The 19,190-nt window shown below is 31.4% G+C and overlaps 3 protein-coding genes across 5 annotated transcripts; 1 reads left to right on the forward strand and 2 right to left on the reverse strand.

The window, feature by feature from the left end:
* The first annotated feature begins 116 nt into the window (after window positions 1-116).
* LOC110628415 (AT-hook motif nuclear-localized protein 1) lies at window positions 117-6,758 on the forward strand. Its single transcript, XM_021775063.2, has 5 exons — window positions 117-1,078; window positions 3,546-3,613; window positions 4,754-4,885; window positions 5,711-5,872; window positions 6,042-6,758. Exons 1-5 carry the CDS (start codon window positions 709-711, stop codon window positions 6,369-6,371), a joined length of 1,062 nt encoding a protein of 353 aa, XP_021630755.1. The 5' UTR covers window positions 117-708; the 3' UTR covers window positions 6,372-6,758.
* Window positions 6,759-10,436: 3,678 nt separating this feature from the next.
* On the reverse strand, window positions 10,437-13,687 carry LOC110616932 (ATP-dependent Clp protease proteolytic subunit-related protein 2, chloroplastic). The gene is made up of 9 exons (XM_021759468.2): window positions 13,538-13,687; window positions 13,329-13,372; window positions 13,166-13,238; window positions 12,522-12,642; window positions 11,970-12,107; window positions 11,752-11,868; window positions 11,257-11,325; window positions 11,063-11,158; window positions 10,437-10,774 (listed from the first exon to the last, which is right to left on the reverse strand). Exons 1-9 carry the CDS (start codon window positions 13,579-13,581, stop codon window positions 10,637-10,639), a joined length of 840 nt encoding a protein of 279 aa, XP_021615160.1. The 5' UTR covers window positions 13,582-13,687; the 3' UTR covers window positions 10,437-10,636.
* A 2,278-nt stretch (window positions 13,688-15,965) lies between these two features.
* Window positions 15,966-18,920, reverse strand: LOC110615514 (protein cornichon homolog 4). 3 transcript variants are annotated; one of them, XM_021757404.2, is made up of 4 exons: window positions 18,653-18,920; window positions 17,779-17,952; window positions 16,449-16,571; window positions 15,966-16,354 (listed from the first exon to the last, which is right to left on the reverse strand). In XM_021757404.2, exons 1-4 carry the CDS (start codon window positions 18,722-18,724, stop codon window positions 16,325-16,327), a joined length of 399 nt encoding a protein of 132 aa, XP_021613096.1. In that variant the 5' UTR covers window positions 18,725-18,920; the 3' UTR covers window positions 15,966-16,324. The 3 variants fall into 3 exon arrangements, with proteins under 3 accessions (XP_021613096.1, XP_021613105.1, XP_021613088.1); XM_021757413.2 differs by having other exon boundaries at window positions 17,771-17,952; window positions 18,710-18,919; XM_021757396.2 differs by having other exon boundaries at window positions 17,771-17,952; window positions 18,653-18,916.
* Window positions 18,921-19,190: the final 270 nt, after the last annotated feature.

A 19,190-nucleotide genomic window follows, 5' to 3' on the forward strand; every position in this document is an offset into this window, starting at 1 on the left:
AAATAAATAAATGTGAGAAATCATTACAAACATATTCATCAATTCCTACTTTAAATATTCTATATTTTTATTTATATTTTTTTACCATTATTTCCATATTTTTTTAATCTTATTTCAGACAGACTTAGAAAAGTTGAGAACCTAAATTAGCTCAACAACAATGAAAAACACAAAACAAACTTTCTTTATTATCTCAAAATCAATTTTCCAATTCAAACCCATAATTTCAAAAATCAAAATTCACTATCAGCACAAATCTCAAATCCTATCTTTCTCTTTTCAATCTCCCTTCCTCCTTCAGAAATTTAAATTAATAACTCAATTTTCTTCTCTACTTTTTTTAAAATATTTTTCTGAAAACATTGTTTAAGCTTTGCTTCTGCTAGCTTCAGCTCTCTAATCTCTAAAGCTTGATTATTCTTCTTCTTCTTTTTTTTTTTTGCAGATTAAATCTCACTGCAAAGCTCCTCTTCTAGCTTCTTCTTAGCTTTCTAAACTTGAAGCTTCATTTTTTTTCCTTTTGTAGTTTATTTTTTTTCTTCTCTCATCTGGGTTTTAAATTTAAGCTTGCTTTAGTTACAGTGCTTTGATATTTCATTTGAAAAAAAAAAAATAATTTGAACTGTGTTTAGATGGTTTTGAGCTGAAAATCAGAATGGGTTTTTGGTAAAATCTTGAAAAGAAATATAAAATCCATAGGGTTTAAGCATGGAAGCAAGAGAAACTGTAAGTAGTAGTGGTGGAGGTGGGGTTACAGTGGTGGGATCCGATGTTCCATCGGAGTACCAAATCGCTCCGAGGTCCGCCGACAACCCTAGCTCAGCCCCTGGATCAGCTCCACCTCCTCCTCCGCCACCGGCGGTGGTGCCTCCGCCCTCCACGGCGGCGACGATGCCTTTGAAGAAGAAGCGAGGAAGGCCAAGAAAGTACGGTCCTGACGGCAGCGTCACGATGGCGTTGTCTCCGAAGCCGATATCCTCAGCAGCTCCGGCACTGCCTCCGGTGATCGACTTCTCTGTTGAGAAACAAAGGAAAATAAAGCCGGTGAGCAAGGCCAAGTACGTGCTGGAGAATTTAGGTAAAAGAAAAATTTTTATAGGCACCCTTTTGAGCTAAGGTGGTTTTTATGCTTGCTCTGTGATTGAATGTAGGATTTTTGGTGTTTAAATTGGTGGTTTTGTATTGTTTCCATGTTAAAATTGGATGGTTTTGAGTAGGGTTTTTATGGATGTGGGACCTGTGATATGATGCGTCAATTGAGATCTGTGTCTGGGTTTGTGGGTAGGTGTGGGAACGAGGGAATCTTCCTATTGCGAGGCGCCTTTTGGCCTTTGTGACCCATTTTGAGAAGAGAATTTGTGGGAAGGCCATTATTTATGGGGTACCTGTTAGTTCTAAAGTCTGGTAAAAGTTTGCTGTGTCATGGTGAACAGAATCGGACTAATAGAGATCAGAGAGATGTCATCAATTGGCAGGCTCATCTGACTCAAAAAGGGGGAAAGAAGGGAGTTTGTTCAATGTTTTGTTGACATTTACTGTTTCTATGTATTATGTCGTGTTTTCTAGATGTTTTTTCCTTGTTGGTCTTGATTTATTCTTGTGTCTTATGCACTCTGATTCTTTTTTTCTGCCAAGTGGGTCTTGATGTATGCATATATGGAATTATGGTTTTGACTTGTCATGGTTTCCCTCTCTTTTTATGCTGGCCATTTGGTCGCTTTTCTGAGTTTACCTTGGGTTTACTTATTTTTTCTTCGTGAATTAGGAAAAGAATTCATTATCCAGCTAGCTACTTGAGTATCGCAAGTGCAAACATTACCCTGCTATGATTAGTAAAGAACATGATATTCATTATCTGGTTGCTTTGTTGAGTTGTTTGTTTGACTCTTACATCACCCTCTTTTCTCAGATTGGGCATTTGGACTGTTTCTGAATTTTTTTTTATAGCTGATGTGAAAGAATACAAGGGTAGATGTGATAACTTGGTAGCTACTCAGTTCTTTATCTTTCAGCTTTTATAAGTGCTTGCATTACTATTCGGACCTCTCTACAAATTGTAACAAATACTATGGAGCACAGTGCCATCTCTTTCCAATACAGTTGTATTTTAGGAGATTCCTATTATTTTATGTCAAAAGGGATTCAATTTAAATTAGGCTGCATAACTTGTAGTTAATCAAGTTTGGTTTGAATTTGCTCATCATGGAAAAAAGATTAATGAGCATTCTTAAATTGAAGGTTCCTTTTTCATAGGTGCCTTTCATGTACTATCCTTGTTATTCGGATTGGTTAGTGAGGGAGTTACTTGGTTTCTACAAGGTTTTCAAAACGTTGCTTATCACTTATTAAGTGAAAAGGGTTCATTGAAATGATTACTGTTCTTTATAGTTCTTGCTTAATGTTTTAGCAGTTCTATCATTCCATAAAAGAAATCCGAGTTTGGACTATTTAGCTTGCCTGCATTAGGCAGTCTAAGCCCCTAAAGAATATGCCTTACTGCCCCTTTGCAATGGTGCTTTATTTCTGGCCTGTATAAGTTTTGTCTTTTGCAATTGCAACTGAATGCTTTTGATACATGAAGTTGAGATTCCACTTAAGAATGATATGCTCGCTTAATGTGGCATATGCATAGTAATATTATTGTCAATTGTGGCATAACGAACAGAATCTTCCTAGTTATGAGGACTTTGGACAATAATATGATAGGTACTGCTAGTAGCCTATAATGGCTAATTGGCAAGGGCTTGCCCATTGCATGGGAAGGTTTTAAGGTTATCCAACATGGGTTCTACTTTTTCTACACTCTCATTGGGTTCTACTTCTAACTGCAATTAGTTGCTTAGCACATCTGCTTGATTGTTTAATCAATTGATTAAAGATGAGAAACTCAAAAGTTTAGTATTCTGTTTGTCTCCAAATTTTGATGTGAAATCTCTGCCCCTTCTGAATACTGTTATTTTGTGATGCTTCACCCATTCTTTTCACATTTCAACTTTGGGAGAAAGAGAGGGGCTATGGCAATACCCTTCCTGGAATGGCATGAGGCTAGTTCTTCTATTGTTCTCTTTTTTCTTTTTTCTTTTCTTTTTTTTTCCTGCTTCTTCAACTCTTTTTCCTTTCTTTAATGGTTCTGCCCTTCCAAAACTATTCCATCTTCATTTTATCTGTAGCTTATCTCATTTATTTATAATATATATATAACCTTTCTTCAAAATGCTATCTGATAACGATATTGTGTTTCCTTTAGTTGGATGCTGTTAGTGTCTTTACACATAGTTACATACGGGATGTTTAGGTGGACAACTGGTAAATAGTGATGATTTGTTTATTTGTGTTATGAGTTGACGAGCTGAAGTCCATATTATTACCATTTTTCATATGATTTAAGAAAATGAAAGTTGATAGTTCAATCTCTGGTATCTCTAAATTTCTCTAATTCTCTGCATTATGTTCCTGTTTCCTCTATCCTTCATTTTACATTTTTTGCTAAGTACATGAAGTGAAAATTTCCATATTGCTGATCTTGTTGCAATTTCCCCTTGTAGGTGAATGGGTTGCATGCTCAGTTGGTGCTAATTTTACTCCACATATTATAACTGTTAATGCTGGCGAGGTACATGTTGAACATAATTGGTGTACTTTTGTATCTATGCCTTGTACTATCAAGAAATATTTTTTTCATGTCATATTTGTTGCTTGAATGCAAATATATGATGAATTTGATGCTCAATTACAGATAAATATCTGTGAATTAGAAGGGCTTGGCTCATTACTATTATTAGTATTGTTGATGTTGTTATTATTATTATTTTTATTATTATTGTTTTCTCATGTACTGAAGTGCCAACATTCCATTGAAATGTTAACTGATATATAGAGTATTGAGGTAGAAGGATATATCCCGCTATCATTTTTAACATAAAATTGTTCAATAACTGTAGTTTTCATAACTTGTCACAATATATATATTGCGGATTTTTCTCAATATTTTCAATTTGTGAGAGTTCCAAACCATATACCTTGGGCTTGAAAGTTGAAATTGAGCCTGTTGAGCAAGTAAACTAAGGGTGGAGTCACTCAGCCATTGTTGAGTTTAAAAAAAATAATCTGAACATAAAATTATAAGTGTAAAAATTGAAAGCTGAGCAAAAGTTAGAATGGTTAAAATAGTTTTTTAAATATTTTAAATTAGAGTAAATTACTAACAATTACGTTTGTCTTGAATTGTTATACACTTTTACATATTTTTGTTGTTGTGGTTTTTTCATAAATTAAATATCCTTTCTAACTTATTTTTATTTTATTCATTAAATATTCATATGTTAATCATTTCTTTGTAAGATTTTTAAATAAAAATATAAGAAATGATTAAATAGATTAATTAATATTTTTATCTTTTAAAAGAGAATATCATATATATATATATGGATTTCGTTATTTAACATGGTGATTTTTTTATATTAGTAATATTTGCTCTGATATTAAACGGTATTTCCACCAATATTATATCTGTAATTTTCAAAACTCAACATTTACATCGATATAAATAATGAAGCCCTTGATCTTTCTTGAAAGGTTTCTAAAAACTTTTGTTGGAGTGAATTGAGATCAAGGAAAATATGACTATAATTTGACATGGTAATGGCAGTAAATTTTATTTTCTTTTGATACTTCAATATTGAATGCTATGTTTTCTTTGTTTTAAGGATTTTCTTGGTTCCCTTACCCCAAGTGCAATTCTATGATTATTTAGGATGTTACGATGAAGATCATATCCTTTTCTCAACAAGGACCTCGAGCTATATGTATCCTCTCTGCAAATGGTGTGATCTCAAGTGTTACGCTTCGCCAGCCTGATTCCTCTGGGGGCACACTAACATATGAGGTGATGCTTTACCCATCCTTAAAAAAATATTTTATTTTCTCATGTTGTAGTTGAGCATCTTGGTCCCAATTGCATGGTTCTCACTCATGCTACCTTTTTAACAACAGCTTCCATGCATGTTTTTCATGTTAAAACCCACCATTTAGGCATTTTCCACATTCATGAACTTCCAACTTTATTTTAGGAGGCTTCTTTTCTACAGCTTCTTGTGAGCTTGGGTTCTTTCACTTGGTGCTGGAATGCTGGTTCAGTTCATTCAAACTCTGTTTTTGTTTGAACACTTTAAATTCTCAAACATCTTGACAAACCATTTGACATGGAGTCAAACATGTTGCAATACGCAACAATGAAGTCCATGTGGAAAATTTTGGTTTGCTGGTTACATAGCATGGCACGCTATATTTTTCAAGTCAGGTTGGAATCTCTCTGTTCTGGGATAAGCAATAATGACCTTTCTCTGTTTATCTGTACCAAGCTTCATCTTAGTCATCATTTGTATAATTCTAACTTAGTGGCTATCTAGATTACTTATTAACCATTCAAGTGACAATTATTTGTGATTTGCAATCATGGTTGAATGAAGTTGTTGAGACGAGTCAGGGAATGGAGATTTGATTTATGCATTTGTCGCTCGTGAAGCTAGCCTTGCTACCAGAAGGATTTTGTTCATAAGTCCAGTGTTAAGATTATGTAATGGTGGAATTATTGGCTAATTATCTCATCCAAGGGCATGATTTTTGCTTGCATGCAGTCATCCCTACTTTATTCCCTTGTGTATAAACTATAATCGGTGGAAACCTTATCATCCCTTTGGCTTTCTTCCAGGGTCGCTTTGAGATACTATCCTTATCTGGTTCATTCATGCCAACTGAAAGTGGAGGAACTAGGAGCCGATCTGGTGGAATGAGCGTGTCATTGGCAAGTCCAGATGGACGTGTTGTAGGCGGTGGAGTTGCAGGTCTATTGGTAGCTGCAAGTCCTGTTCAGGTTTGTCTTGTCAAGAGGCATCATCTTCTTCTATGTTTTTCTCTGCATTGAATCCTTTGGATTCTGAACTGTATTAGAAAACAATCTATCTGAAGTGAATTGCTCTCAGAATACAAAGACACATGAAGTCTGATACATTTTCCCTCTGCTCTTTTCTATATTTGATCAGGTTGTAGTAGGCAGTTTTCTGGCAGGGAACCAGCATGAGCAGAAACCAAAGAAGCAGAAACCTGATTCAATATCAATATCAACTGTTGTCTCACCAACCATTGCAGTTCCTATCTCTACTGCTGATCCAAAATCAAACCTTTCAACTGCCGCCGTTCCCATTTCTACTGCTGATCCTAAACCGAACCTTTCATCTCCGACATTTCGTGGAACTGCTGATCCTAAACCGAACCTTTCATCTCCGACATTTCATGGAGATAGTTGGTCTCCTTTGCCGTCGGACTCGAGAAACAAGCCAACTGATATTAATGTGTCTTTGCCAGCAGGTTAACTTGATTCACCTCACCGGTGCATTAACCAGTTCGTCACTGACGATAAGGACATGAATGAAATTCCACTGGAAACTCACCTTCATGTGTTGTCTGTAGAACTTATTGAAAAATTTGAGTACTGACATTTTTATTTTACTCCCTTTGTTTTCTGGTAGTTTTTTTTAGTTAGTTAGCCAATTAGGTAGGGTCTTGCTGCTGTTGTGCCATGTAGAATATTTGATGTAATTCACACCTAGATTTGTCTGGGAAGTGCTGGTGGTTTGTGTCTGAAAATTGTTGTTCTAACATTTCTTTACTCTTTTCTTTTTTTTTGCATTATTTTCTACTGTTCTTATTTATAGGATCCTTTATGGGGTTTCTAATTTGAGAGAATTTTTGTTTTCTGATCTTCTTTGTGTTAGTACTTAAACAAACTACATTCTGTTCTGTCTCTTTTGATCTGTAATTCAAACTTTACTGAGCACAGAGAAAATCTTAGGGCAGTTTCCTTTTATTTATTTGTGAAAAAATAATTTATATCTAGAAAATATTTTTTTATGAAAAAATGTATTTTCAATAAAAGATAAAAAAATATTGATAAATTTATATATAAATAAAATTTATACAATGACTTACTTTTAAAAAGAAAATTATTTAAAATTCATCTTTTATAAAATATAAAAATTCTTAATTTTACTTACAATTATTAAGGACTTAATTTAATTAATTATTAAAAATATATGTTAAAAGAAATAAAAAAATATTATAAAATTAAAAGAATTTAAAATAAAAGATAGAATTTCATAATATAAATTATATAATAAATTTTATATAGTGTATGATAAATATAAATAATTTATGCTAAACTTATAGTGGTGATATTATTTTTATTGAAGATTAACATAAATGGACACCCTATATTAAAATAAATAACTTTATAATGATGATTTAAAATAGTAGTTAATTAAAAAAAATTCTAATTCAATATATTAAAATTTAAATTATATAAGAGTAATAATAATAAAAATTCTAAATTATTCGTATTTTAATAAATATATCTAAAACTTAATTAATATATTTAAACTAACTACTTAAATTTATTTATACCCAACTTTTACGTTTAACTATTAAATTTAAATAAAATGCCACATTATCATATATTTCAGCACAAAAAATTAATATTTTAATATAATTTAAATATATAACTTTTTAAAAAAATTCTAAATTTTATTAATTTTAATAAGTATATCCTCAACTCTTTTTAACAAATATATTCTAAATCAATTTTTTATTTATTTAATTTTTAATTTTAAATTCATTTACTTATAATTTTAAATGATAAATTTCTAAGAGTTAATAATTTATTTATTTTTTATTTTTTATCATTTGTATAAATGTTGTGGTAATAATATTAATAGTAAATTATAATTTTTACTATTTAAAAATTTATTATATTTATTATATTTATTTTAATAGAGTTAAAAATTAATAATCAGTCTAATTAATTAAAAATGATAAAATAAATTTAATTTATAACTATAAATTATATTTTGTATAATAAATTTATTTATTTTAAATTTATTAAATTGATTATTAATTTTTTTCTAATCAAAATAAATATAATAAATATAATTATTTTTTAAGTCGAGAGGATTGTGATTTTTTATTTATTAAAGTTAATGTTATCACTAATGCTTATCACTTGTAACTATACTAATGTAAAAATAAAAAATAAAAAATAAGTTATTAAGTTTCAAAATATATCGTTTAAAATTATACTAAATTAAAATTAAAAATTAAATAAAATTAAAATACTGATTTGAGATATATTTATTAAAAAAAATTTATAATATAATTATTAAAATTAATAAAATTTAGAGTTTTTTTAATAATTATCAATTATATTAAAATATTAATTTTTTTATACTGAATAGAATAATAACGTATTATTTTTATTAAATTTAATAGTTAAAACTTAACGGTAGATTATAAATAAATTTATATGATTAATTTATAATATATTAATTACCTACAGATAATTCAAATTTTTTTAGTCATTATTCCTGATTAAAATGATCAATAATTTTGATGTTAATTAAATAAGTTTTATAATTTTTTGTTAATTTTTTTGGATTCTATTAACTATCATAACATAAATTTCTGCTTATAATATGACTATGGACACATGATATATTGTAAATTGGAAGTTTCTAATTTTTTTAAAATATATAGAAAAATACATTAATGGTCACAATGAAATTTATTTATTTAGTCTAAGATTTAAAAAATTGTATTTTAACTGAAGATTTTTATAGTAAGTTTTTTCTATACTTATATTTTTTTATATAATTAATAATTTTTTTGTCAAAACTAATAATTTAGTTCCTATTTTTAAATCATTCAATCAAAATATCTATAAATTTTTAAAGATCAAACTTTTTCATCTTTTAGTAAAAGAAAAAAAATAGTTAGAAATCTTATTCTGAAAATTAAAAACTAAAATTAATTAGCTATTAAAAATTAATATATTATAAGAAAAATTAAACATTTTAAAAATTAAAAAATATATGAAAAAATTAACAAAAATGAATAAAAAATTAAATTATGAATACATAAAACGAGTAAAAATTATAAGTTTAACTTCAAATTAATTTTAAACTAATAAAAATTAGTTATATTTTTTAGCACGTCTCAAACAATTAACAATATTAGTACGAATATAATAGAATGATGACACAATACAGAGAATACTAAAAAGTGATAATAAAAGGAATTTATATATATTAAACTCTAAAATTTATAATTTATATAAAAGGATATAAATATTAAAAAATATATAATTAATTATTGTCAAACACTAAATATGAGAAAAAAAAAAAAAACTAAAACTTTTCATGAATCATTACACGCTAAGTTATTTTTAAATAAATAAATAAAAATTTATACAATAGCAATAGCAGAATCTTGGCTAACATATAGGGTCCTCCATTTTTCATCTTCGCTTTTTCTTGTTTTCAATGTTCAACACCATAATCTTGGCTGTTATCGTTGGAAGGTATGGACCATCTGTGGAAGAAGGTGATGGGGTCTGCTATTCCTTCCAGTCTTCATGTGATGATGGATGGAGATAACATATAGGATATTGTTAAGGGTGAAAATAACCACCAAATTGAAACAAGCAAAGATCGTCTAAAGCGTTGCTTCAAGCAACCAGCACCTAGGTCAAGGATGGCTTCAATAAATTGAAAGAAAACGCCCATTACAGTGAAGAAGAAGGTGTGCTTTTCGGCAACTCAATCATGTCTTTCAAGACTTTACTCCACAAACCACAAACCACAAACCATCATCAGTAAGCTTTTGCTGAACCTAGATAGAGAGGCAGCGTCGATTTGAATGCCTCCACCTAGATAGAAAAACACACGAACACAAACAAGAAAAAGAGCAACAAGTAAAACCGCAAATCTAACGATGGCTTTCTATTCTTCACCGGATTAGCTAGCAAAACGAAATACCATACTCTCCAAAAAGAAGGGAGAAGGTAGTCCCCCTGGTTTGATGGAGAGGAGGACAGGCATGGAGAGATCGATAAAGAAAGGAGACTTGCTCCCAAAAGAAAAGAGAACCATAGGAAGAAAATTTCTCTCTAGATAACTAGAGAAATTATCAATCAATACATGTCATTTCTCAAGTTGATATTATTTTGAACCGTGATACGTAAGGCTACTTGGCTATTGAATTTAAAGAGAGCCATTATGATAGCAAAACTGCGATGTCGTGAGCCCATGCAAGTGTCACTGTAACCACCTAGCGTGCAACTTCAAAAGCTGAATGAACGGATAAACCACAACCAATCTTGTTTGATCATCGATTTATAGTTGTACAATCATTAATCAGCTTTTCACTCGGTTGTTTGTTGCAAGATTTCAAAACAAACAGCAAGCTGAGTAGTTGCGGAATTCCTTCACTAACCACGATTTGGTAATTTGTTGTTTCAGATGATCAGAACGTAGGGAAAATGAAAAGGAAAAAAAAAAAAACTGGGAATTGGAGCCACGGCCACTATCCTGTTCCTCCATGACATAAACTTTGGTAATTGATGATGATCAATATAACTAGATACCTTTTCGAGACAAAGTATTTAAGTACCTCTGATTATATGGGAGGGATGCAAAACAGGAATTGAAAGAAAATGCTTCTTCCTAACTGAATAGCCAATTGTACAAGTAATTAAGAAACTTTCTGTAAGTTCCAACAGTCATAAGCTGAGGTGATGAACATGTATACACTAACCAAGACCAGCTGATGGATCTCTGGGACGATCATCAGCATCTACTGCAGGTGGCCTGATTATACGATCAATTAGCCCATATTCAAGTGCCTCCTGAGCATTGAAGCGTTTCATTCTGCTCAGGTCCTTGTTAATCTGCACGTGGAAAATATATTCTTAGTTTACCTAGATTATGTTTTTGAACAATAAGTCAGTACCCAAAGAATCTAGAGAAACAGACAGTTTAAATGATTTTAAGGAAAACCTATGAAAGAACGGGAGAGAAATTCATATGGGCATCATTGTTGTGGTAGCATCTATGATTCACATTTACAATGAAAATCTCAAACACTCTTGCTTTCTGTGATTATAAAAAACCAACGAAAACCAGTTGACTGAAGGATGCAAAAGACAGGACTAGAAGTCCTTCATTGACACGCTAACCTTCTCAGCAGGTTGTCCTGTGTTCTTGGCCAACTCATTGTAAAGATAGTCCTTGATCCTAAGAAGCTCATTTGCTTCATTACGAATGTCATCAGCCTGTGAGCGTGTCATATATTTCATGTCGTTACAAACAAGCATGACAGCTGTGGAATACAAAGAAAGTGCATCTTTTCATAAGATAACGGAATTGACACCTGACCACGTGCAGCCCCAGCTGGTGATTGTAGAGCAATCCTTGAAAGAGGCATTGCAGAGCGATTTCCCTTCAACACAGGAGAAAAATCATAAGAAAGTCTCAAGATGGAAATTCAGGCTGCAATCACCAAATAGCACGTTGTAAATTTTACATAAAATTATAAGAGATAATGCAGAGGAAATCATCATTACAATATTCTACTATGGATTCTGAGTCTACAACTTAAAAGACTAAGATTTCAACATATCTTGATTCAATAAATATACCATGTGATCAATATGGTAAAAAATACACTAGACAATTTCCAAAATGTAGAATAGAGTTATCTAATAGCAGTGCCAGTCAACATTTGTTCAAGTAGCTGAATTTTATAGTGGCCAATTCCCCAAATAGCCACACTTCATTAATATTGACTTCACATTCTACCTGATAGAAAATGCAGCCAAAATTTCATCCATTCAGATTCCAGTAGGAGAAAACATTAGTACATTACCTTTTCCCCAGCAGCAAGAATAAAGCCTGCTAGATTATAGGCAAATCCCACACAGTGGGTAGCAACAGGACTTTTTAAGCTCTGCATAGTATCATATAAAGCTAAGCTCGGAGTAAGCTGCAAATGAACAACTTTTTTATCAGAAATGTATCATAATATAAGCCACAAATAAAGTAGATATATTCTGTCAAATAAGACTTGATTTATGAGGAACTCACATCTCCACCAGGACCATTAATGTACAAATATATCCTTTTGGAATCATCAATAGTGTCAAGGTACAACATCGTTGCCAACATTTGGTTGCTAAATTCTTCATCTATATTTTGTCCAAGGAAGATTACGCGCTCTCGATACTGCAGCAAATGAAGTAAGTTGGCTTTTGAACATGCACCAAAAAAAATTTAAAAGCTACTATGTACTTCATAAAGAAACCTGCAACCCTCAGAAAGCAAACTCCATAGCACTGTACAGTCAAGTCATTGATTAACCTTTCAATTGTTCTTGCAAGGGACATTCAAGAACAAATTTTGAAGACCTCTATACATGCAATAATAACGTAACAGAACATATTGACAGGAAAAGGCAGAGTTTCACAGAAACGTTGGAACAAGTTCAGAAAGAAAATTCAAAAGAGAGCTAATCATATCATCAAGTTATCAACCTAAAGACAACTATAAGTTGTCCAATCCTTGTTGTGTGCTCTCCTCTGCCTGTGGTAATAAACCAAGACTACAATATATACAAAAAATTAACCTTGATCAACTTACCAGGGCATTCCACAAATCAACCCATTGCCAAGTTCCCTCACCAGGAGTTCTATAGGGCACCCTTGGTGTCCCTATAGGCATCATTTTAACTCCTGCCCTTATTGGTCTATGGTTGCGAGTCCTGCAAGCACAAAATTGTGTCACACACAAAGCATACATAGAAAAAGAAAACAAAATGCTGGAAGTAGAATACTTGGTTCACAGTTGGGGTTGATTGCTATGCAAATTCAAACAGAAAAAAGCGGCAATTTTACCCATTGAACTCATCACCAAAGGGAACCCAAAACTAAACATTGCGGGTAAATTAGCCCATAAGTTTATTTTGGGGAAAATAAGTCATAATTGAACTGAGCACATATATTTGGCCTGTTGATGACAAGTTCAAGGAGCAAGTTGTTACTTTATCCACATTCAAACAGAGTAATTTAGATTAAACTTTAGTTTATGTTAAAACAACAGAGGAAAGTAAGTCAAGCATTCAGTAGAGAAATATGATAAAAGCCCGTCTATTATGTAATCAAACAAAAAATTAAAGCCCTGATCTTTTTATAAGCACATACAATTATTTAGCAGCCCTAATCATGTTACTGAACAAACAATCTAAAACCATCAATAGAAAAAAAAATATTAAACTGTTAAATTACCCGCATTGGAGGCTCTTGTTAACCCTTACATAGAACTCTGATGTCAAATTAGGCCTCCCAGTTGCATACAGACCTAATTTCATCCAAAAAAATACATGGATAAGAACAAAAGAAAATGGAAAAAGACAAATCTTCGAGGTGAGAGTGAGGCAAGTGAGCGGACCTGGAGATTGAAGCTTCAGTCCTGAATATAGCTTAGTTCCGCAACTGAAACCGATAATAAACACCCATTACTTAAAATACCAAATGAATCCATTAAAATTGTGACACCTGAAATTCCATTAATTTCGACAAAGACGCATATATGAGTGTGCGTGTACGTGTGTGTATATAGGGGGCGTGATAAATGAATTAGGGTAGAAAGAGAGGAACCTGAGAGAAGGTTGGTTGAGGTTTGTATTGAGAGAGAACGCCATTTTCAATCTGAAAGAGAAAATGCAGTTCAGCTTAGGAAGCAAAACACCAGCGAGGTTTTTGATGGCTAGAAAGGGATGAAGGATTGCCTGGTGCCCGAATTATTATAAACTTTCATCTTCAACTTATGCTGGCCGTTCGATTTGGCCATCACATTAGATCAAATGAAATTTTTTTTCCCTTGTGATTTGTTTGAAATCACCATGATCTCCCGGGTACCGAAAAGATTGAATTGGGACGAGTTTGAGTAGAAGTAATTAAATTTGGATGGCTTGGAGTTGTTTATTTATATAAATAAATTTAAATAATAAATATTTTATAATAATATTTATAAAGAATTTTATATATTTTTATTTAAAATTTAAAGTTACATATTTTTTAAAAATATTAAATTTTTTAAATAAAAATTATTAATAAAAAATTATTTTTATATAAATTACTAACAAACGGATTCAAATAATAATAATTGAGTTTCGAATGAATTCAAATAATTTATATTAATTTTTAATTAAATTTAGAAAAATTTTGAATTAAAATTTATAATTAAATTTAGAAAAAGTTTTGATTGAAATCGAAATTGAGTAATTTACCTATAGATTTTCATCTTAATCTTGATAATAAGTATGAATATATAAATTTAATATAAAGTATTTGATTAATTATTATTGAACTATTTCTATATGAAATTAAGTTCGGATGATTTCTCAGACAAAAAAAATTCAGATAATTGCACAATTAGATGGATTAGTTGGGGATTTTGTTCTATGCTATGAGTAGTATTTCAGGGATAAAATTATTCTCCCACTATTTGCGAAATAGGTCACTTAATCAACATCTAGAAATATACTTCAGCAGAACTATAACTAAGAATTGAAAGAAATTCATTGTTTTCTTAGTGATTAATTATTAATTCCCACATTGGTGGATTACTAAATTACTAAATAGTAAAGTGGTATACAATAGCCTACTCAAATATATTAAATAATTTTAATTAAATATTTTGAATAAATGAAAATATCCTAAATAACCAAATTCTAGTTTTGAGATTTTTAAGAATGTAAACGAATCAAACTGTTCGTGAGCTATTCGATAAAAACTCGATCGGACTTAGCTCGTTTTATAAATGAGTCGAGATCGAATTTACTTTTTAGACTCATTTAATAAATGAATCGAGTTTAAGCTCAGTAGTATTCGGTTCGTTTAGATTCACGAGCTGACTCGTAAACAAGTTCGTGAACAGACTCACGAATAAACTTATTTGCTAATACTAATTCCATCGAAAGTTAAAAGGATATGGAGAATCGTGACTTTTCTATAGAATGACAATTCTTTTGCATTCTTTTTCATTAGTTTTAGATTTGAGATATTTCAATTAAATAAAAAAAATTAATTTAAAAGTCTCTTAATAATTCTATAATTTAAATTTATTTATAATTTAAATAAATTTGAATTATATTAAACTTGTTTATAATATAATAGAAATCAAATTCGAGTTAAAATGAGTTCAAATTCGAATTTTTTAAATAGAGTTTGAGTTTGCTCGTTAATGTGATAAACGAGCTTATTACGAATCGAGTTCGAACCGAACTCGAGTTTAATATTTAAATGAAACTAGAATCGAGTTTGACCTTTTAAATTTATTTTCTAATCGAGTTTGAGCTTATTAAAGTTTGATTCGATTTGATTCGATTACAGCCCTAGAGATTGTTGTGATACAACACCATATAATAAAATTACAATATAATAAAATTACAATGAAACTATTGCAAAATTAATTATATAATAGCCAATTTAAAACTGTATCTATTTTAACTAAACTGTTTCATTAATCCTCAATGTTTTGCCATTTTATTGATATTAATGATAAATCCAATAGATAAGCATACCATTCATGTTCATTTTTTTTTCAAATCATATTTTTTAAAAATTAAAACATATTTTCATATTTCATGAAATCAAACAGGCTTTTAACGGTCCTGTTGTCAAATAAATTTGTTCAACATTATGTCGAACAACCCTTTAAATACCATCAACATGTTAATGTTGAACCATCGAACAACCCTTTAAGTACCACATCAGCGTATCAATGTCGAACTATCGAACAACCCTTTAAATACCACATCAGCGTATTAATATCGAACTATCGAACAACCCTTTAAATACCACATCAGCGTATCAATGTCGAACCGTCACCGAACATACTGACATAGTACTCAAAGTGTGGTTCCATATTCACAGTGTCAAACAAGTTTGTTCAACGCCATAAATTCGAAAATACTTTTTTAATTTTCATGATTTTTCTTTTTTTTTTTTACATGATTTGAAAAAAAGCTCTTCATGTTCAAATCATATTTGGAGTTGAACATAAATAGAGAAAGGCAAAGCATAAGAAAATTTACATTGCAATTCACTCGTGAAGGATATCTAATAAAAGGTTACACTACAAAAACAAGAACAGCAGAAGAACTAGCGCTTAAGGACAAGATGCGCAGAGGCAGAGGGAAATCATAAACCAAGGAGGAACAGATAAATGAACCTAACACAGCCTCAAAAACATTTGGTATTAGCCAAAGGCCCAGGAATGCATAGCATCTTAAATCATAATTCAATGAATCAATCAAAAATCTACTGATCAGTCGATCCTGGAACGTGAACTATATCAATTACAACAGACCCCCTTGTTTGTCCTGATCATTCATACAAGCAACCGGTTCATGAAACCCAGCCCTCTCCAATTACTCGAGGTCATGTTCTTCCAATGCAGTAAAAATCATCCTACACATACAAAATAAGAGTTAAAATGATCGCAAAACTAAGTAATTTTAATAATGAAAACAATAACTGATTGCAGCTCTGCACAGTCACATGCCAGAAAATTGTCAGAAAGAGGAGGAAAATGAGATAGAAGAGTTTGAAAAGTCGCTGCTTTTTTTCCCAGTGAAGCATGTTGAATATCTCCGTCACATCTACCAGATGCTGTTTTCCTGTGTAACTGATCAGGCAAAGAGGAAGTTAGAAAATTCAGGTTGTACCATTTCACTCACTAAAATGGAATGAAGTTAATTTAAGTGAAGGCACATCTACAGAAAATCTGATATGGCATCTCTTCATTAGCTCGGATAATGAAGTCAACTATTAATCTTAGCACCATTCTCAAATCCATTCAACATGTCACTAGGAGAGATCAGCAATACATTCCTTTTCTACATATACAAAGTTTACAATTTTAACTAGTCACTCTCCAGTTTCTCATCCCCCCTAAGGTCCTGCAGCTTGGACAGCAGTTCACTATGGCAACATGGACACAATCCAACTAAAATATGTTAACTACAACTATGTGGTTTCACTTCCTTGTGAATATAACAATGAGTTGTGCTTCAGATGTCAGAAATAATGCACACTGGTGCCATTTGCAAATTAGAGAGTATCTGAACATTTGAAACATGCTCTAGTTTGGCTGATTAGTGAGATGACTCTGTTGAACAGAGTAAATAAGTAAGTTATTGGAAGCATCTCTCAAAATGGAAGTTATGGCAAACCTCAAGATACTCTCAAGTTCCAAATGAATAACAACTCAAAGTTCTCATGCCTCCAGCAATTGAGCCTTGTGCCGTCCAAGCAAGAATCAGGGCAATAAAGCATTAAAAGGATTAAAATGCTTCTAGAGCCAATCTAAGCAATTTCTTCATTTGGATATATTCCTGAATACTAGTTGCATATTCATCCAACAATCAAACAAATAATCAACACAACCAAAAGTTTTAGTCAGGTGTACTACACATATTGAACAGTAATTGGTAAAAAAAAATTGTTGTCCTCTTCTTGAATGGGCAACAAAGTTTCAGTCTCAATTCAGTGGACACTCCTTTCCCCTCCATTTGGAATCAAGAATTTCACAAGAATTCAATTCATCTGATTTTTTTTCTAACAATTCTTTTGTATTGTTTGAAACGAAATAATTCAATTCTTTCTAACTCAAAAAAATTTCAATTTAAAAGAGTTTGAAAGCTTGCATGATTTTGCAAGAATTCATTTGAATTCTTTCTTATAAAATGAATCATGCCTAACAAAGGTTCCTCTTTGTATCTACACCCTCTTCTCCTCTGTCTCTCTAATAGAAATATGGAGAATTTTTCCTAATAGATGAACCAAAATAAAACTCAGTTGAACAAAAGAGAAGACAGAACTTACAGCCTCACATTGTAATAAAGGTATGGACCACACAACAGTGACATACACCAGTGCCCTGTTAGGAGATAAAACAAGCCTAAAACTCCTTCGGTTATATACTCCGGCAATATCACTTTGTTTATCCGAGATGAGGAGTCATAAGGGTTAATATAATCAAACTCCAGATCTGCTAAGCACATGAGCTGCAACAATTACCTCTGGAATGTTAAACTTCTATAATCTAATATCAGAAATCTCAAATTATAACTATAAACCAGAACCAATGCAAAACACAGTCCCAGATGCAATTTCCACACATTTTTATTAACTTCGGTAACTTCTAAAAGCATGATCTTAAATTTTTGCAGTGAAATGGCAATTATTCACGCCTTAACTTGTCTAGCCTCCCAACGGTTAGAAACTGTAAATTGGTGAATACCCATGAATAATCAGTAAGCTTAGCCTTGTTTGAATAAAAAATTTAGCAAGAATTCAATTCAATTCATTTCTTTTCTATCAAATTTCATGTTTAGAATAAAGAATTCTATTTCTTTTTTAACTTACAAAATTTTCATTTTTAAAGAAAAAAAAACATACATGATTTCATGAAAATTCATGTGAATTCTTTTCTAAAAAATGAACCATGCCAAAGGGAAGATAGTACATGTAACAAGAAATCAATAAGCTATACCCTGCAGAAACTTTATTTCCACAGCTCCTTCACGTAAATTAATCACCAAAATTTTCAAAGCAAAATACAACACAAACTGAGTATTAGAGTGTTGAAAGGTCTAATTGCTGATGAAAGAGCAATAGAGAGTTGAAAGAAAAAAAACAAGAAATCGACGAAACATCCATATCTAGTAAAGAGAGAAAGAGAAGTGCATAGATTTGGGGATTGACCTGGAAGACGATGATGACTATTAGAGCTATAAGGAAGAAGAAGGATATGAGCCATACATACAGATCACCCATGCTCCTCCCCCTACTCGCTCTCTCTCCCTCTCCTTTCTCCTGCAATCTTGCTTCGGATTTCGCAGGATGGCGCACAATAGCAACTCACAACCTCCTGGTGCGTAAAGCTCACTCGCCTCAGTTTTTCGCGTTAGCCAAGACTTTTCTGTTCTTTTTTGTTTTCCTTTTTTGGTTTTTCGTTATTTAACTTTCTTTAAGCATAAAATATAAATGAAGATTAAGTCCATTTATAGGCTCAAATAAGCAGGACGTAAATGGAATAAGCACTTCACATAAAAATTTAAAGTTTTTTGCTTCTCACGATCATTTTCAGATTACTGTTTATTTCTTAAATAAATTGCTACTAATTTTTATGTTTAATTCTTGATTGAAAATTAACTATAAAATACATGGGCTATGCAAAAAAAATTTTAAGTATTGAAATTGCATGATCTTCTAATGGTTTTTTTCTTAGTCAAAGCAAGTA

This window comes from Manihot esculenta, chromosome 1 (assembly GCF_001659605.2).
Source record: "Manihot esculenta cultivar AM560-2 chromosome 1, M.esculenta_v8, whole genome shotgun sequence".
Classification (NCBI taxonomy): domain Eukaryota; kingdom Viridiplantae; phylum Streptophyta; class Magnoliopsida; order Malpighiales; family Euphorbiaceae; genus Manihot; species Manihot esculenta.